The sequence below is a fragment of the Parus major genome, chromosome Z (assembly GCF_001522545.3).
Source record: "Parus major isolate Abel chromosome Z, Parus_major1.1, whole genome shotgun sequence".
Taxonomy (NCBI): Eukaryota; Metazoa; Chordata; class Aves; order Passeriformes; family Paridae; genus Parus; species Parus major.
Window position 1 is genome coordinate 327123 of NC_031799.1, and position 20621 is coordinate 347743.

General features: G+C 44.7%; 1 protein-coding gene across 4 annotated transcripts in view; it reads left to right on the forward strand.

Moving 5' to 3' along the window:
* MYO5B (myosin VB) overlaps positions 1 to 20621 on the forward strand; it is a 142689-nt gene that overhangs the window by 83341 nt on the left and 38727 nt on the right. For all 4 annotated transcript variants that reach the window (XM_033520533.1, XM_015615102.2, XM_033520534.1 and 1 more), the window contains exons 18-22: positions 8039 to 8150; positions 9648 to 9859; positions 11627 to 11783; positions 14543 to 14782; positions 19483 to 19722. In XM_033520533.1, coding sequence (XP_033376424.1) covers positions 8039 to 8150; positions 9648 to 9859; positions 11627 to 11783; positions 14543 to 14782; positions 19483 to 19722 — 961 coding nt within the window. The remainder of the gene's footprint in view (positions 1 to 8038; positions 8151 to 9647; positions 9860 to 11626; positions 11784 to 14542; positions 14783 to 19482; positions 19723 to 20621) is intronic.

Here is a 20621-nt window from a genome sequence, read left to right on the forward strand (position 1 = left end):
TTTTTTTTTGTTTTGCAAAACTCCCGTTATGTCCTGGGTTCCTCAGGTCCAAGAGATTCACTGTCAAGCAAAGAGATTCAAAGTGGGGGTGGCAGTGGGTGTGTTGTGCTGTGTCCAGTGTTCCAGTTTGTTCTTGAGAGGTAATTTGCTCTCATGAGACCTCTGAAAAAACTGGTGCCTGGCAGACAAAAGGAATCCTGCTTTGATCCCATAACTAGGTGGACATCAAGTAACAAAACAACAGCTCTGGAAGCAAGCACTGCCCTAAAGGACTCCTTCCCTCTTTGCGTGAAGTGCCTTCCACTGTTAAATTTGCTTTTCTTCGTGTTTTTTCCTGGCTTCAGACATCTGCTGTAATCCTCATTTCAGCCTAAAAAAAATTTTGATTCTACTTGCAGAGAAGGAAAATAAGGGTTGTAAATTATTGTGGTAGACTTTGCACATCCAGAGAATCCTAGGCTTCAAACTCTTGCATCGCAAAAAAAGGAGGGTTATGGGTGGTGAGGCTCCTGCTGATCGAGATATAAAATTCAAAAGAGGTTTCAAAGGCCTAATAAATCAGAAAACATAGACTATACATACGTCATGAAGATGACAAGGGCAAATAATTCTAAAAAGGCATCAATTGCATTTTAGTGCCAAGCAGCTTTGTGTTAATGTCAGCAAAGCCATCAGCCATTTTATATGGAACAAAGAAGTTATAAATATGCACAGTGAGGAGTTTGGCTGAGCATGATGTGGAACACCACGAGGAACCCCCTGTCCTGGATTTTGGGGAGGAGTGTGCTACTCTCAGCCCCTGAAAAGCTGCAGAGGGTTTCTGGCAGCTGCATGTTGAGGTTGCCCTGCTGCCCTTCACCTGTCTTGGCCACTGACCTCATGTTGAAGTTGCCCTTCCTCTTGGCCACTGACCTCCATGGGCAGCCCACAGCTGGTGGTGGGGCTCTCCCTGACCAGCTGAGCCCAGCTGCTTTAGGAGGAAGAAGGGAAAACAGAAGAAGGAGAAGAAGAAAAGTCTCATGGAAAGCATTTTCTCTCTGTCCTCTGGCAGTGTGGGAGATTGGGGTTCTCATGCCATGCTGGGAGTCTGGCCCTCTTAGAAGACCCAGCATCACCTTTGGCTCTCATCTCAGAAGTCCTGAGGACTTCTGTGGAATTAGCCAGTAAAAACTGCTTCTACATTACATGATCACTAAGCCATGGTGGGGAATCAAAAATTCCAGCCCTTAGGTTGTCTTTTATCTTTGTTGCCAGGCCAAATCCGTCAGTTCTCTGTAGTAATAGCCCTGAGACAATGAAAAATCTGGTTTTTTTTCACATGGGAGAGGCCAGAGAACACAGCTGTTTGCTCTCCAAGCAGGATTTCACACTGCCCAGTGCAGTCTGGGCCCTGGCTCTGCCCTGGTGGGCCCTGGGGGAGTTTGGGGAGCTCTGACCTGAGCGTTGTGTGTTTGAGGTTTGTTACTGGCCTTACCATGGCTGCATGGACACCCTGTTCCTCTCCATTCATAATTAACCTACAGATTTGTGGAGTTTTTTCTATTTCTGCTCACTTAACTGCAGTTTAGACCCTTCAGCACTAAAATCAATGTAAAATTAGTAACTGGGGAGGGGGAACAGAGGGGAGAAACCAGACAGCAAAGAATTGACCAGTGCAAGGACCTCTCCACAATGACAAACTAAAAAGTGATGCTCTCAGCTCTGCTTGCATGCTTTTGGTTATGAGATCTTCTCCCAGGACAATAAGAATACAGAGCTCTTCCATCACAGCAACTTGTCAGCTCTTGTTCTTCCTCCAGGGACAAAAAAACAGGGTGCAAAAAGCTATTTCAGCCTTTCAGAGTGACCTTTTCCAAAGTTTGTGATGCTTGAAGGACAGATTTTTGTGTATTTTTAATATTTCTGGGATATAATTGTATATAGGAGCAGATTGCACCAAATAGAATGCTCACTTTGGGCTCTGGTAGTTCTTCATCTCCCTTACAAAATTCTAGTCCTGAAAATCCAGACCCAGGAGCTGGATGATGTCATTGAAAATTTGTGAATAATCTGTGTATTTAAATTGACCTTATAGACTGTCTTAGGAAAATATGCTTTCACAGGATCTTCTTTTGTAGGAAAAGTAAGAGACTTTTTAGTTCTTTCTGCAGTTTTATGTGAAACCTCTCTCAGTTTTCATCACAGGAGCATTGATTATTCCTCTGTGTTTCCTTGTATTTTGAGACAAGTTGAGTTAGTATTGCTTGATTAAGGATAAAACTAAAAAGGAGAGTCATTGCTTTAAATTTGAACCTCATATAAAGGCTCTAAATTTGTAATAACTTTAAAATAATAACAGAAAACTTGATCTTCTTGACTTTTGCTTCGCTTGGGTATAAGCAATTTCCCTGTAAAGCAACAGGGAATTTCCAAATTTGTTTATCTCAATGTAAGTTTTATCCAGAAACAATAGAAAAACTCTTATTTTCATCCTGTTATGCTCACCTCTGAATATATTCTAGCACACTGTCACAAGAGTAATTTCTGAGGGTGATTGGCTTTGAGTCTCTGGGTAAAACCACCTGCTGCTGAAGAGTTAGATGTTTTGAGTCTTTAATAATTTTTTTACCTCTAAGAAAAGAAATAATTTTTGATACAAGTTGTAGTTGTTCAAGCCATGTAAGTCACAGAAATCTGAAGCCTTGGGCTGCCCACTGAGGGTATGCCTGGGTTTATTTTACCATTTCCATGGTAGGCTGCGCTCTGGCTGTGTCTGAAATGAATTGAAAATGTGTCATTTGCTTTGAAATGTTACTCAGCACTTAAGAAATCTGTATCTGTTAGCATGTACATAAATGACTGTGATGAATGGGCTGTCTGAGGTGTGTAGGTAGTAAATCTATCATCAGCTTCCCTGCATAAAGCGTGGAAGATGTCTCTGTGCTGTAAAACCATTCATCTTCTTTACAGGAACTGGCTGCATAGAGATGAGTCTATAGAGAACTAATTGGAGCAGATCTCTGTGAATAGCAAAATACACTTTTAAACAAGTTTTTAAATTGGTTCCATCAAAACTGATTTTTTTTTTTTCCCCTGCTGGTAATGGTGGTTTCCAGTCTGTGGTCCAGCAGCAGTGGTCTCCCACCATGCCACCACTCTGAATAACCTCATCACTGCAGTTCTCTCTGAAATACCCTCTTTGTAGTTATGTATTTATAGTTTTAAGTATCCTTGGCATTTGGCTGCTGCCTCTGGTTGCTGGAGCTCACTGTCACATGCAGCATTTTTGTATCAATTCAGTGTGAAATCCCAGCTGCTAAACTCTATAAACATTAAACACTTATAATTGAAAACTGCCATGGACATCCTTGGGTATCTAATTTTTTTTACAGAATGTGCCTTCAGCTGTCTGGCTGTCATTTCAGGATAACAAGACTTATAAATTGCTTTGGCTACCAACAGTTCTGTTTGCCCACTCCCAACAAAGGTGTAATATGTAAATGGAGGGGTTTTCCCCCCTTGTTTTTCCCTTTGAATATGTTCCAGCTAATTTCAAGCCAGGCCAGCCTGCATGTTTTAGAGCTAATTGAAAGGCAAATCTGTTCTGCTGCAGTAAACAAGGAAAGAGATATTTTCTCTCTGAACTGCAGTTTCTAAAACAATTTCACTCAAATCTTTGCTCCAAGATTGAACCTGCATCCCTCCTGACATGTTTTGACTCCTCTGGAAAGATCAGTATTGTCCAGTTCCTTCCTGTTTAATATGTTGACCCCTTCAGGGCAGGGCGCCATGTGGTGCTGCCAGGATTTCTTACACAAAACTGAGTTTGCTCGGTGCCTGGGATGGTGTTTGGTGATGAGGACACTGAATTTGTTTACCCTGAGTGGAAACATTTCACGTTCAATTACTTCGGGGTACAAAATAAACCATATTATAGTTAAGAGTTTGAAGTTTTTTTGACCTATTATGCTCCTTTCAGCTGTTAACTCAGTGCAGCTGGTGTAACATTGCTGTAATAACCCTAAAACAATGGGTTGTGGATATTTTGGGCAGTTGCTGACTGCTTGGAAAGATGCTTTTCAGAGGCTTCCTTAGAATGTCACCCTCAGTTTCCTACCCATGCTCTCTCTTTATTTTGATGTGATAAACCCAGCTGGCTCTGCTCAGGTTCATAACCCCTTGATTTTGTGCAGGAGCAGCCCCTTTGCTTTGCACCTGGCTGTATTTTTGTGTAAAACATCCAAATCTGGCTGCTCAAATTACAGAAAAAAAAAATAAATAAAATTACTTCATCTGTGGTGTGTGCTACAGCTTATTCCCTCTGTTTCCTGTAGATGACAAAGACTTTGCTGGGATGACCAAGTCTCAGCTCCCAGCCAAGCATCCTCCTTTTGCTGCTTGAGCCCAAGGAGGGCTTTTTCCACAGGCATAAGTTATTTTCCTGCATCCCTACCTTCCTTTATTGCCTTTTCCCCTTAGTGGCCTGTGCTGTCATCAAAGGAAAATTCAGCAGTTTGAGGTTGGCTTGATCTGTTTGAGTAGCATCTGCCCAGTCTTTTGTGCCTCCTTCTTCCTGTTTCTCCCCGTCTCTTTTCCATCTCTTTTGTCTGCACCACTTAATCTGGATCTTAAAACTTGCTCATAATATGGAGTTGTGTTTATTTAGTGTCCCTTGGTGGTTTCCAGCCCTGCACTGAGGCTTGCTATGTGTTGTGTGGCAGCATACCAAGCACCTGAAATCTGGTTTTTGTTCGATACCTGTCTGCAAGGTGAACTGAGGTGCACCCTTCCCATTGTCTTACCTGCCCTCCTAAGCTGTGGGGTAACATAGCACATCCTTTGTCTCCTGCTGGGAGTCAGTGTGTGGTTTGGCAAGTATGAAATAAGTTTTCTCTCTTTGGTTTTGTGGGTTTTTTTGTTTCCCCTCTGAAAATGAAGATATAGTAACTAAAACAATGAGATGTGTGTGCAGAAAAATAATTTTAAAAGTGCGTGTACAGCAAAGCACCGAGATTATTTCTGCACTGGAGAAGTCTCCCTTGCAGGGCTGGGGGGATCATGTTTGTTTCTCTCTGAGCACATAGTTGTAAGGAAATTTTATACAGCTCTGGGCCTCGAGTGGTTCAATGAGGCATGTTACATTAAACCTGAGTGCTTTAATTGTTGCTTTCTCTGGGGAGGATTCTACAGCAGCACCTATGAACCCGTACAGCTTTCTTTTTCTGGTGAAGTGGGATGGCAGATATCCCAGATAAACTCCTGATGGGCTGGCTGAGCCCTGGCATGGCACAGATTTTGTCTTGATGCTCTGTGCACAATAATACAGGAGCAGCGTGGTGTCAGGGCTGTCATCCCCTGCTAAATCAGAGTGGTGAGAGCACGAGTGAGGCAGTTCTGTGCCCTGGGGGTGCAGCGTGGGGCTGTGAACCTCTGGGAGATGTGGATAGGGGCTGTGAATGGCACCAGGTCCGATAAACACCTCGGCAGAATCCAGGGGGTGAATTCCCTGACTCTTCCAATGACTCATGTGAGACTTACTCCTGAAAGGTGAGTCACCTTTATTAAGGATGGATGTGGAAAATCGATTTTTGCCACCTTGGGAAATGAGAATGACAGGCTCTGGAGGAAGACCCACAGCATACTGACCTGTGATCTATTTTTAAGGAATTCCTCCAGGTGTCTGACTCTTGTTTGTGAGCAGCTGTGGGATCTCCATCTCTGCCTTGGTGCTGGAAGATGATGGATTTTGCTTTCTGCCTAGCTTGGACCTGTGCCCTGAGTTTCAACTTCTGCCTTTTCACCATCTGCTCTTTGCTGGAAAAGCCTGGGTGGCACCTGCAGGGTGATTTTTTTTCCTCCAGATATCAGCAGTTAATGATGTCAGTGCCTGAGCTGACTCTGGCAGGTTAATGGGAATACTGCCTCCTCCTCTCTTCCCCCTTCCCAAGCTCTCCCTGGCTCGAGCAATACCCAAGCCAGCCTCGTGTGTTTGGCTGTGTGCCTCGGGCACTGCATGCTCTGCTTCTCCTCTCAGGTTTGATTTGGAGCTGTGTAAACCCCGGGTGTGCTTAAAATGAAAACGGGTTTTACTTGCAGAACGCAGAATGGGAAATGTAATTATAAAACGGAGGCACTGGAAAAGCAAAGATAAGGCAAGTTTAAGTTAAACCTTACAGGACACAAGCTTGTAGTCTTGCATAACCTTTTTGTTCAGTTTTTGCCTCAGAGGGAGCTCCCCATAGCTGACAGCTTAGTTTTTTTAGTAGTAATCCACTACTTTTGGGTATTTGAGGGTGGGTAGCCTTAGCTGCCTGGCCTCAGGACTAGCCCATGGAGACAGAGATTAAATCAGCACTAAATCTGGCTGCTCCAGGGCCAATCTGAGTGTTCTGAGCATGGGAAATCCTTTCATCACAGTTTCCCTCATGCTTCTGCCTCCAGGAGCTCCCCATTTTACTTTGGCTTCTGGTGCAATCCTAAGGGTACTCTGGTTTTTGCCAGTCCTGTATTCTTTACTAGTTGTGTCCTTGGGGCTGTTTGTCCATGAGGGAGTTATTTGTGGCTTCCCAATCCTTACCAGTCCACCTTTCTTTCTCTCTTCATTCCCTTTGCAAGCATTTCCTTCCGCTGTACTCTTTTAATTAGAGTATTACTTTTGATGAGAAAAAGTATTGGCTTTCCTCCCCCTGTTGCCTTTTCTGAAGTGACACACAAAGCTCTTTTGGTTGTGTGTTTTGAAATCAGCAATATGCCTGCCTTAGCAAATAGCACAGCTTCCAGCCTTCAAGGTGTTCCATGTGAGATACCAGCAGCTGGAGTAGATGATTGTGCAGGTCCCTTCCAACTGAAATACTCTGTTTCATGAAGTATTTTGTAGAGCTGGCAGCTGTGAGTGCTCAGGTGGTCTCTCTCTGCCTCACCACTCCAGACTGGCCATGACCTGTCACAATTGCTCTGGCCCTTTGCATTTTATTTTCTCTTCCACACTCTTAATCCCTGAAGTGTAAAATTAGGAAGAATTTGGGGCAGTAATGCAAAAATTAAGGTATGCATGGGGCTTCTGGGTGAAGAGGATGTTTCTGTATGGAGGCTCTTCACATTTTATTCTCGTCCTGGTTGCCAGTGCATCCCTGCAGGTAAGGATCGGGCAGGTGGTTTTGTTGACTGAGGGCACAAATCACATTCTCTGTGATTCTCTCCAGTCTCCCTTTGATGTTTGTTAGGCGTATTTTGTTGAAATATCAATGGTCATTCAGGATATTGCTGGAGAAGGCTGGTGTTAATTAAAAACTCAGGTTTTGAGGGGTTTATAACTCACTGTGTTAATTTAGAGAAAGCTGAAACTTGGCAGATGCTGAAGCAATTTCAGGATCGCAGTCTGCAGGCTCTACATCCATCACCAGCCACAGGAGATGGTATTTCCTAGCTGTAGGGTGCAGTGCTCTAATTCCTTCAATAAGTGTTGCCTATTTGGAAGCTTTGCTGCTGGAGACAATGAGGCATCTTCCAAGGGGCTGCTTTGTCTTCCCAGAGCCAGAAGATTTTGTGTTTGTTTGAAGGGTGTCAGACCTCAAGATGGAGCAATTAGTGAGTCAATTGATTCAAAGTAGTATTTAGCAGAGTTTGGGAATACAAAGACCAAAGAATATCTATTTGATTCATTATCTATAACTTTATCAAGATTGCTGTTTAATTATTTTTGGGGGGGGCAATCAAGAGATCCATGATTTCTCCAAAGTTAGGTTCTCCTTTCTGCTGGGGAGAATGCAACTCATTGTTGCATTTGAGTGCAAAAGAGCAGCAGATTGGGAAGCACATCAGGGGTGAAAACAGGGTGATCTGTGGCATTTCTGTTGGAGGCTAGAAAGGCCCTGATATGATCATTCAGTGTCTGGGATTGGGGCCAGGCTGAGGGTGAGTAGCTCCTTTTGGGTGGCTTGGTCCATGAGGGTAGTGGTGAGAAATCCCTTGAAATATTTCACCGTACAACTCCAAGCACTTTATTTTAGTGAAGCAGTGCCCAGCATGCAGACTAACCCAGGGTGTGCTTTGCTTTCAGGTGGTCCTACCCTGACTTTTTCAATAGATACCGTGTGCTTATGGACAAGAGAGACCTCTGTAAGAATGACAAGGAGCAGATCTGTCAGACCCTGTTGGAAGACCTCATTAAGGTGAGCTGGGACCAGGTCTTTGTCAGTGATTTTAGAAGCACAGAACTCATGACTTCGATGTGGTCTGAAATTGCTCCAGCTTCACCTGCTGCTCATGCAGGTGCTTCTCCACCCCAGGCAGGCTGGGAGCTTTCCCAAAATGAGGGAGTATTGTGAGGAGATGGCAGGAACAAGTGGGACATGGGATTTCTTGGCTGTGGTCAAGAGGAATGAATCATTTCAGTGCTGGTGAAGTCCAGAGTTTGCTATCACTGGCTGTACATGAATGACTTGCCTCTTTTAAAAAATGTGTCCCCCCTGCCTCTCCTTCTGGTTTTGTCTAGCCACAGCTGGAGTACATTTCAGAAGTCCAGCCTGGGACCATATCATGAACCTTAGTCAATCATTAAATGCCTTTTTGTACAAATGAGTAAGGGAAGAGTGCAGTAAATGCCTTATCTTGATGTGTGGGAGACTTTCAATGGCCCTGTATGGAAAAAGCATTCCACAAATCTGGGCTTTTTTACCATAAACTAATCAGAAGGTTTTGCCACCTCTCCTTACCAAAACTTTACTGCTTGCTTTTATGCATTATTTTTAAATTGCAAATGTGCATGCAAAGGTTTTTTGCTGTTGAGTGGCTCAGAATGTGCACAGCACCTTAGACAGGTTTTAATGTTTGATCTCTTGTTTTCCTGCGGGATTTTGAGGAATTTACCCAATTGGGCTCCTCTTTTTGCATTTTACACCCTGTGTTACCTTTGGCTGCAGAGTTTTTTGCAGCACATGTATGACTTTGTAGATCTAAACATTAATCTTTTTGAGAAAGAAGTCTTTTCCTTGAAGTGCTGTGGTGTTGCATTTCTAATTTTTGGTCTAGTGGAAGGTGTCCCTGCCCAAGGCAGGGGGTTTGGATGTGTGTGATGTTTAAGGTCCCTTCCAACCTAAACGATTTTGAGATTCTGAGATTTCTTTATTTACATAAAAACCAACTAACAAAAAAACCCAAAAAACAAACAAAAAAAACCCAAACCAAACTTAAACTCCAAACCCTCCAAACCAACAAAGAAACAAAACCCCAAAACCTAAAAAAACTCCAAATAAACACCAGCACTAAAAAAAAACCAAAACCCAACAAAAACAAACCCCCAAACCAACCAAGCAAGAAACCCTACAAAACACAAAGAAACCAACTCCAAACCCCTTCAAAATCTGTGTAAATATTTGGAGTTTAAGACTGAGTCCTAGTGCTGCATTATTGGGTGTTTAGATGCTCAAGTGTAGTAAGTCTAAAGATATCTGATAATGTTTAATAAGTCTAATAATCTAATACGTCTAATAATGGAGTCTAATAATGTCTTCATTACCCAATTAAGAAGAGATGTAAGTTAATAAATTTGATTCAAGGTGGTGTTTTTACTCTGTATCTTCTAATCAACTTAGACTGAAAACAAAAAGAAAAAAAAAAAGGTAATGTTTGCCTCAATTAAATGTAGTTTCCTTTATGCTTTTGAAAAGGATCCAGACAAGTTCCAGTTTGGCCGTACCAAGATCTTTTTCCGTGCAGGCCAGGTGGCATATCTGGAGAAACTGCGGGCAGATAAGTTCAGAGCTGCCACCATCATAATCCAGAAGACTGTGCGGGGCTGGCTGCAGAGGGCCAAGTACCAGCGGCTGAGACGAGCCACCCTCACCCTGCAGTGCTATGCCCGCAGGCACCTGGCACGCAGGTGGGTCCTGGGGAGCCTCACAGTGGGGCCAGCTGGGAAGTGAGGTGTGAAAACACCTCTGGCTACCTGTGTTTTCAATCTGTTGCATCTTCTGGAACTTAAACTTGAGGGGTTTCACGTGAGGGACTTGTAAGATGCTCTGGTTGCTTGAAAGCAAGATGTGTACTGTGTGCCTGGGTAATGCTGTGGTGAGAGTTTTTGGGCTAAAGTGGGACTCATTTCTGTCCTCTCTCTTTGGTTTTATTGAGGGACAAGAGATGGAAATTCTCTGCCTCAAAGTGGTTTCATATTTACATTAGTTTAACTTCTAGGTGCAGGGCCAAGGTCATAACATTGACAGTCAGGTTATAATGAGATGACTATAGTACTCTGAAGGGTGTTTCACAGAACTGATGTTTTCCTGGGACTGCCTTTGGTAAAGGGCATTTGGATGAGCCAGGGAAGAGCTGCCTAGTTGGTATGCACTCCTGCCCTGCAGGGACCAGGAATGTGTCTCCATGATGCCCAGGGGGAGTTCTCAGGCTTGATTGTCTGTATCCTTTGTAATGAGGAAAATCACTCCAAATCACTGGCAAGGGGGGCTGTGTACAGTAGAGAAATACAGAGCCCAGTGTTAACTCGTTCTGTGCAGGAACCTCAAGACCACTCGTGTCAGTGGCTTCCTGGGTTTCTGTAGGTAACGCTGCCAGAGAGTGGGCAGCTGTGGGGTGGGTGTGTGGGAGCAGTGAAGTAATGGAACAACATCCCAGCACACTGGCCACCTTCCTTCTTGTGGCCCTTCTTCAAGTCAGACAATCAGCAGAAGAGCATCAGAGATACTAGCTGAATTGGTGGCGTTATTTGTGGTTGTGGAAGGGGTTGGTGTCAGAGAGAACCAGCTGCTTAAAAGTTTCTTCTGCATAATTTTTCAGTTCCCCTTTTTGTGCAGGGCTTGTAGGGTTGGATGGCATCAGAGTAACTACTGTCTCTTTTTGGAGCCAGACCATCCCTTATCCTCTTCAGGAAGCCCTGGCTCAGTGGGTCATAATGGGAAGCCATTTGCCTCAATCAAAGGAATATATAAACCAATCTGATGTGGCTCTTAGTTCTGATACGCTTTTCACAAAATAAAATAAGTGGATCAAATTTCTGTATAATGATGCATGCTGAGAGCAATAAATGAATCATAAATCCAGCAAAACAAACTAATTATCAAATTAAATAGAGGGTTTATGGGCATTTATTAACCCATGTAACAGCAAATTGAACATGAGTTCAGCTGGAGAATGGGAGCAACGTGGTGCAGAGTTGACCATTTCCCTCATTATTTACTGTCTCTGAATTGCTTGAGGCTCTGCTCAGGAATGTTGCCAAAGCAGTGCACACCAGTTTAAATGTCAAATCAATTTGCTGCTGTTTTCACTGAGTCAGTAGATACCCTGTGTGACGTGTGCTTTTTATAGTCAGGGAAGTGATGAGGCCAACCTGGGCACTGACTGGTGCAAGGACACAAGGCAGAGAGTTCAAACCAAGGAAAACCTGGGGAGTGCTTGGGTTAAATGCTGTTTGGGAGCTATGAGGTGTGTTGCTCTGTGGTTCCAGTGCTCCTGGGTTCCATGGCTGCTGTCTGATAGCATGGAGGCTTTCTTAGCCCAGCTGTTGGTCTTTCCAGAATACCATCAACCCACATTGGACAAAAGGTTTTCCTCTCCCCCTGGTTTAAAATTTACTCTATCAGAAAGAAGTGGAGCTGGTTTTCCCTGCTTACCCTCCTCCTGTGCATTGCAGGCTTTTTGAGCACCTGAGGAGGACGAGGGCTGCCATCATCTTGCAGAAGCAGTACCGAATGCTGCGGATGCGCCAGGCTTTCCTGAGGGTCCGCAACGCCACCCTCACCATCCAGGCTTTTGCTCGGGGCATGTTTGTCAGGAGGATTTACCACCAGGTACATCTCCAGGAGGCTCTTTGCATGAAGAACAAACCTTTATGTTCACTTCTGCGGTGTGTTTGTTGTGGCTGTGTTGATGTTTGTGAAGCTGACAGCCCCCAGTATTACCGGAGAATGGACGGTGATGGTGAGCTTTGCTATTCAAAGCTGTGCAAGCAAAAAAAAAACTTTGGCAGCAGCACCTCAGCAGAGCAGCTAAATGAAGGTAGTTGCTGTGGTGCCTGGAGGCATCATGGGGATGTGGAAATGTCATCTGATCTAACCTATGCTCTGCTAAAACCTCCCCAATCCACTGAGTGTATGTCAGAGCTGCATGCTCTGGGGTGTTCCCAGTGGGATGGGAGGATGAGGAGGGTCTGTCATGGAAGGCAATAAGTCATTAATTGATAGAAATATCTCTTTAATTAGGTCCCTCCTTTACCTTTCTGGGTTAAACCAGGAGCAGGACACAAAAGATTCAGTTTCATGACAGCAGTGATACAGTGAGAAATTGTTGAATCCTGGCATAGTTTGGGTGGGAAGGGACCTTAAAAATCACCTCATTCCACCCCACTGCCACAGCAAGGATACCTTCCACTGTCCCAGGCTGCTGCAAGCCCTGTCCAGCCTGGCCTTGGACACTGCAGGGATCCAGGGGCAGCCCCAGCTGCTCTGGACACCCTGTGCCAGGGCCTGCCCACCCTCCCAGCCAGCAATTCCTTCCCAATATCCCAGCTGGGCCTGCCCTCTGGCACTGGGAAGCCATTGCCTGGGTGCTGTCCCTCCATCCTCCAGGACTTGTCCAAAGTCCTTCTCCAGCTACTCTCTGTCAGGAAAACTGAGAACAGCTTCAGAAAATGTTCTGTCCACTCCTCAAACCCAGCACTGTTACCAAAATGGGTGCCTAACTCTGGGTTGTGGGGGTACTCCAAGAAGTGAGAAGCATCATGAGGGAAAGGCCTGTTCCTGGAAATAATTGAGGTCACCTGGACCCCTGGTGACCTCCCAGAGAGACCAGGGTTATCCTCTGAGACACAGCAACTGGTGATAAGAAGTTTGTGCTGCCACTGCTTTTTCAGCATCTGTTTTTAAATTGGAAGCTTCTGCAGGTGAGGTAGCTGGTCCAGCAGTTAAACTCTCTGAGATTCAAGGTCACCCAAATCTTAACAAGGTGTAGAAGTTGGCTGAAGGCTTGGCCTCTCTAATCTGAGCATCCTTAATCTCTGGAGCACCTGGGTATAGGTTTTAGATACAGGTGTTGGTTTCAGTGCATGTTCAGCAACAGATGCGGGGCTGTTGCTAATGATCTGTGGGATGAGGGCATGCCCAGTGCCCACCAAAATTTTGCTGTAAAGCTGAAATAACTCCCCAGGGCAATGCAGTGGGGTTTCTTTTACCTCTTTGGGCATCCCTAGCTTTCCCCATTTATGAATGCTGAGGCTGATGACTACAAAGCTCATTTCACAGTCATTCTTGCTGCATCCTAAATTCATATAATCCCTTTATTCGGAATTAAAATTTGCAACTGCAAAGAAAGCCTTAGGGTGAAACAAAATGTAAGAGAAGCTGATCGCATAACCTTTTCTGAGACAACTTAACCCAAACTAATAACAATAAAATGTCTTGTAATCTTTGAATTCTCCTATTTATTTCCTTAGCAGACTGAAGCATAAGGAAACTATAAACAACATGCTGTTTGTGTCTCTAAAATGTCAGCCTTCAGTTTTAGTGAATTGAACTGCCACTGACTGACAAGATAGCTGTAAATTTTGGGGATGAAATTGAATGCAAACATGCCAGAAATTTTGTGAGAACTGATAAAAATTACTAGGAATTGAATCATGCTAGAGAAGTGGCTGCAAACTGTAGTTAAAGGACTCATGGTTTTATTTGAAGGTTATCCACATGATATGAAATCCCATCAGGGCATCATTTATCCGCAGTAAAAATTATCATAATGCAGAGGTGGAACACAGAAAAAAAAAAAATCTACAGATCTGTTCTGGTATGGGTAATGTTTGCTGCTGAGGGGATAGTAAGTTTATTGCTAAGTGTTGGTGTGTATGTTCATGACTGTTTATTCTGGAGGTGTGGCTCTGCTGGATCTCAGGTGTTCTGAGATCTGTTCTGAAGTGGTCCACAAAGTCACACTTGAGCCCAGGTGTCACCTGCTCCCATGAAGTCCTCACAGCCAGGATCATATCCCCTCATGTTGCTGGCCAAACAGGTCTTTACTTTGAGACCAAGGAGGCTCCTAGGAGAGGCCTGGATGTGCCATGCCTGCGTAATTGAGAAGCCTCCACCAGCAGGGTTGGAAATGCTATTCATGAAAGAGAGTGCAAAACAGCAGCCTCCATTTCCAGCCTTAACCCCCTGCACCTACCAGGACATTCCTTGGAGGAGAAGCCCTTTCCAAGGCAGTTTGGGAAGTGTTTAATGTTTGTTTCAGCCAAGCCAGAGTTGCTGTACAGGTGACCTTCCAGGTACAGCTTTAAGCTGAAGGAAAGTAGATTTAGAGAAGATATTGGGAAGGAATTCCTGGCTGTGAGGGTGATGAGGTTTTCTGACACAGGTTTTCCAGAGAAGCTGTAGCTGCCCCTGTATCCCTGGAAATGCCCAAGGCCAGGCTGGACAGGGCTTGGAGTGGCCTGGTCTAATGGAAGGTGTCCATTGATGGTGGATGAACTTTAGGGTCCTTCCAACCCAAACCATTCTGTGATTCCACAATTCTGTGCCTTGTCTCTTGTTAATTGCCCCGTTGTGCCCATGTTTTGCAGATGCTGGTGGAACACAAGGCCACCATACTGCAGAAGTATGCCCGGGGCTGGCTGGCCCGCATGCAGTTCCGCCGGGCCCGGGCCGCCGCCGTGGTGCTGCAGTGCCACTGGCGGCGCCTCAAGGCCCGGCGCCAGCTCAAGGCCCTCCGCATCGAGGCACGCTCGGCACAGCACCTCAAGAAGCTCAACATCGGCATGGAGAACAAGGTGGTGCAGCTGCAGAGGAAGGTGGATGAGCAGGTATGTCCCGAGTTGTGCTGGGACAGGCCTGGCCCAGCTGCCGCCTTGTGCCTTTCCGTGTTGTCTGGGAAGGGTCGTGTTGGTGGCAGCCAAGCGTTTGTAAAGGTGGGACACAGCTTGCTCAAGCTGTGCTGGAATTGTTGTGGGGGCTGCCCAGCAGGGCTCGGAGTGGGAAGATGGAACAGCAGTTTTGGAAGGTGTTGTTTGAAAACCCAGACTGGCTTCATGTGGGATCAGATGTCACAGCTTGGGGCTGAATTGTCTCGCTGTGCTTTTTGCTCTGTGAGCACCGAGTGTGTGGAGGGTCTACCACCACTGCTTCTATGAACCATGTGTCTTGGGAGTCACATTCCCTGGAAGATAAACAGCAGTTTGGGTAAGTACTTTGAGCATGTTTTTGTCACTAGACACAGCAACTCTCCAGGAGTAAGGGGAGGGTGGGATGGTGTGATGTGACAGATTCCCTGCATGGGATGACTTGATGACCCTGCAGTGACTGATCACAGGGGTGTTTTCCTCAGTAGACATCTGCCGTTAATAAACTGCAGAGTAATGGTTTGATTTTACACACGTAGCAGAAGCTACTAATGTGTGCAAATTACTCTGTTAAATACCTTCTGTGTTGATGTACAAGGAATTGAGGGGTGATCATACGAATTGCTGAGTGGGACCTAGTTGTATTGACTCATATCAACAGGGAAATTCATATCCACCAGTACCCTTAAACTGAATTTTTACAGGTAGGAGAACATTCTCTTCAGTAGAGAATCCTTATTTGTAGATTCAGTTTGTGGTAATTCCAGTTTATCATTCTGAGATGTTGTCAGGGACCCTTGTTCATCCCACATGGCTCTCTTGCCACCTGAAATCTCCCCACCCCGGTATGACAGGAGCAGACCTGTGCTGGAGGTGATGATAAGCGGCTCTGTGTTGTCCCAGATGGTGCAGAGTCAGGAGGGATTGGCATTGCTGTGGTCACCCTCGTTAATTGCAGTGTTAATTGGCTGCAGTGCTTTAACTGCACTGCAACAGTTAATGACTTTCAGACCCTGGTGTTTAATTTTAAAATGCCTGTTTCCATACTTAGATTTTGCTAACAGTAGCTCAGGAATGAAAAACTCTCAGAGTAAGGTTTGATATTTGATATTAAGGTTTGATTGACCTTTCATCCAGAAGGTATTTTGGTGGAATTGAATAGGATGAGTCATTCCAGGTCCAGGTATTTTGGGCTGAACTCATGCAATGAGTGTGAACGTCAGTGTTGGATCTGCTGAGCTGCTGGACTTGACACTGGAACATCAGCAGTATTTTTTAGTTTATATTTTTCCCTATTTCCTTGCTGGGAGAAGTGTGGCAGTGGAACAGTAAAGGAGAAAACCCCCAATGTTTGGTGAACATTGGCTTTTGGGCCATGGGTTATGAAAGCAGGAGAAGGATCTGCTTTAGGGAAGGAGTCATGGAGAGCTTTCAACCAGGCAGAAATAATGGTCTTGAGCTCATCTTGCACTCCCTTGGTCTCTCCACAAACTATTTTGTAGGAGTTTTTTTGATGCTTTCTGTGTAGCTTTTGCAGGAAAGAATTCCTGCTGTGGACTACACGTGGTGGTCTGTCCAGTGAGCTGAATTTTACCTTCCTTCCAGGGTTGCCAGGTTTCCCTTGGATGCTGTGGAAGTGCTAATGAGCACTGTTGCAGTAGATTTTCTTTTCAGTGCACTGAATCTGTTTTCTGGCACAGTGTGTTTGCTGTATCGTAGTTCCTGTGAAGGGTCTTGATTTCAGTCCTTGCTAATCTATAAACACAACCTTTGAAAATAACAATTAACTTTCAAAGAAAGAAAGGTATATAGCAGGTAACCTGGAGAGCTGAAGTTGATCATTATTTTGAGTAGCTGTGGAAGAAAACATTTCTATTGCTGCTACTTTAGCTCACGCATGAGTAGAGATGCAATTCTCCATGTGCCCCTAAGGAAGAGATCTTTCTTTGAAAACATTAAAACCTATTATTGTACGCCAGCCTCTGCTGGCATCTGTAACTGGAATCATTTAATTAAGTTTTTTAATCAGGTGAGGGATTTTTTGCACGCAGAAGAAAGATTTTGATATATTTTGCTGCAAAACATCCTCACTGGAGCACTTTCTTTTCTGTTTACATTGGACCAATTCCTTCTTTTTTTTTTTCCTGCTTTTTTTTCATTCAATTAATTTTCTTTAAATCCATTTGCTGGAATTGCCTGAGGCACTTGCATGTGCCTGATGTAGTGTTGAATGCTCATGCAGCCAATATTTAGATACACTGTGAGCTCTCTACACTGTCTCTGCATGCAGTACTATCTTTGTGAGCATTTATTGTGAGTAAAACTAGTTTGGGTAACAAGCTGATGAATTTGGTACATCTGCCTTTTGTAGCAAAACAAACCAGGTTTTTTCACAGAGCCTGGGTTGAAACCAGGACTGTCTCAGTTTGGCAGGGCTGGATAATGATTGAAAATAAAGCAAGTTCCAAGTTTACCAGGGTCTATTGAGAAATCTCTGATTGCAGCAGGGACAAAACCAGTAAATGATGTCTCGTATCTTTAGTTGTTAGTAAAAAAAACATTCCTGTGCATTTATCTTGTATTTGCATGAAAATCTCGGGCGGTGTGTAAAACCATGTGCACAAGGTTCTGAAAATGCATTTCTTTGGAAATGTCTTCAGGGCCCCTACTCTGGAGCCAGGCTGGGAGAGCTGGGGCTGCTCCCCTGCACAAGAGAAGGCTCCAGGGAGAGCTGAGAGCCCCTGGCAGGGCCTAAAGGGGCTCCAGGAGAGCTGCCCAGGGACTGGGGACAAGGCCTGCAGGGACAGCACCCAGGCAATGGCTTCCCAGTGCCAGAGGGCAGGCCCAGCTGGGATATTGGGAAGGAATTGCTGGCTGGGAGGGTGGGCAGGCCCTGGCACAGGGTGCCCAGAGCAGCTGGGGCTGCCCCTGGATCCCTGCAGTGTCCAAGGCCAGGCTGGACGGGGCTTGCAGCAGCCTGGGACACTGGAAGGTGTCCCTGCCATGGGAGGGGTTGGAATGGGATGGGCTATTATGTTCCTCCTAGCTCAAATCATTCTAGACTCCATGAAATGCCTTTGGTCTTGCAGAAATTATAATTTCCTAATATGATAAAAATGCTGAATTTTGATGTTCATTAATAATTCATTACTAGGTAGCAAAGAAAAGAAATGTTAATATGCATCATTGACTTGTTTTTCCATTTAAGATGTGTCTATCTTGCTTCAGAGCACTGAGATGCAATGAGAGAGGGGGTGCTTTGGGAGGTCACCTTAAGAGGGGCCAGAAAGATAATCAGAGCGAACTTTAAAAACCAGAATGCATTTTGAGTTTCAAAATGGTTCCTGTGGTATCAAGATTGTCTACCCAAAGTCAGCACAGCTTATGAAGTAGGCTCTTAATGAAGCTTTTGGTATTTGGCCTGGGGATAGCTAATAAGGATGATGTTTTATTAGTCACAACATTGTGTCCATTGACTTTGATTTGAAGCCCAAAAATCAGCTAAGTCTGCTGAATTTTCAGTTCTCAAAACTGAAGAGCAGATCACTGCTAAGTGCTTTAAAAAGTGAAAACCTGAGGAAATGAAAGGATGAGTTTTGGGAGCTCCTTGTGCTTGAGGCTGCAGTTCTGCATTGTCACTCCAGGTTCTGCAGGCATGGAATTCAGGAATAGAAGAGTAAACTACAAAAGGAATACTGCACACCCCTACAAAATTGCAAACCAATCACATAAGTGTTGGGGTCAGAGGCCCAGAAAAATAGTCCTTTATCCGTGGTGCCTGGCTCTGACACCCAGGAGAGCACTGAGTTTGGCATAACACCATGGACACAGCTTTTAAAGTTAAGCAGAGAAACTAATGGTGCTGGTGACTAAGAGTTTTCTTAAGTCACTGTGTGAGAAAGTTAGAATTTAGGGCTTAAGCTATATTAGTGAATAAGAGACAACATGGAGGATTTAGGGCATTGTTACTTTCTCTTTCTTCTTCCTTCTCCATCTTCTTCCTCTAATGGTTTTTGGGTAATAATTAGTGATTAGATAAAGAAATCTGCAGTGCAGCACACAGGTGTCAAGTCACTGGGTCACTAAGAAAAATAATTTACTTAGCATTTGTTAATTGGATAAATAGACACATTTAATTGGATAAATAGAGACATAGACCTTGGAGAGATTCTTCCTTCTCCATTTTTGCATCTCTTTATCTTAGTGTATGTAGCTCCTTGTACTTGAGGGAAGAATAAACAACTGAGTCCGAACACGAGAAAACAGCCTCTCTCCCATCCATCTCAGTCCTGGGGAAAAAGTATCCAGTCACCAGTGTCACCAAGACAATTAAGCAATACTGTTTGGAAGGTGTAGTAGAAGTGTAGTATTCTGGTTTGGTTGCCAGTGCTACCAAGAGCTGTTTGCCTTTGTTCCGAGTGATATCAGCGTAATACCAATTTGACAAATGCTTCTGTAATCATTGCCAAAATATTATTGAGCTTTTGTCACGGTTTAGAAGTAGCTTTTAGCTTTATGAGTGTCATTAGCATATGCATGGGAAGGTTTGTTACTGGGGATCTGTCATCCACCATGCATGAGGATTTGAGTGGTTACTTGTAGTGACTGCATGCACTGATGTCACCTGTGCTCTTTTTTTCTTCTGTTTGGGATGCTGTCTGCAGAACAAGGAGAACAAACTTCTGAATGAGCAGCTGTCCATGCTGACATCAGCCCACTCCTCTGAGGTGGAGAAGCTGAAGAAGGAGCTGCAGCAGTACCAGCAGACCCAGCAGGGCGATGGCAACCAGCTCCTCAGCCTGCAGGAGGAGATGGAGCAGCTGCGGATGGAGCTGGAGAGGGCTCACGGGGAGAGGGAGGTCATGGAGGATAGCCACGGCAAGGAGAGGGACCTGCTAAGGAAGGTACATCTGTCTGTCTGTCTGTCTGCCTCAGGGTGTCTCCTCAGGTGGCTGTACTGGTGAAAGCTCTCACTTCACAACTCTGTTCTTGGGTTATTATTTCTGTTGCTGAATCCCGCTAGGATTTACCTTTAGCCAGCTCATGGGGCAGCAAGGACAGGTGGACATCCCTGCTGGAGCAGTGGCTGCCTTGTGGACACCCCACCCTGATACCTTTTGTGTTGCCAACCACAAGGAAACACCCCAAACCCATCTGGAAATCAGGATGCCTAATAACCATGAATATCATGGAATCAAACAGTTGTAAAGGTTGAAAAAGACCTTTAAAATCACCAAGTCCAACCATGAGCCTAGCACCACTGTATTCAGCATTAAACCATGTCCTCAAATGCAACATCCATGTGATTTTTGAACACTTCCAGGGCTGGTGACTCCTCCACTGCCCTGAGCAGTCTGTTCCAATGCTTTACAAGTCTTTCAGTGAAAAAAATTTCCCTAATATCCAATTTAAACCTGCCCTGGCACAACTTGAATCTGCTTTTCTTGTCCTAAGATTCATATCTATGCCAGAGCTTCATGTGTATACAGTGATTCCTCATGGTGTGCAATGCAAATTACTGGAGAGAGCTGTCACAGATGCTGCAAATATTAGGAAGATGTAAATATTTCTCATTTCAGCCTGTGATAGGACACAAGGCTCAGTTTCTGACGTGGCTGGTGTTGTAGGTACTCACAGAGTAAGACCTGTGTGTGGACCAACTTCTCTCCCTGAGGAGAGGCACTGCTCCAGCACCAACTGCTGGCTGTTATGGGCTTCTATAGGGTTTGGAGTTGGGATGTACACAAAATAGATTTATTTTTTCTTCCTCCTTTGTGCAAACCCTCGGAATATCCTGGTTTGG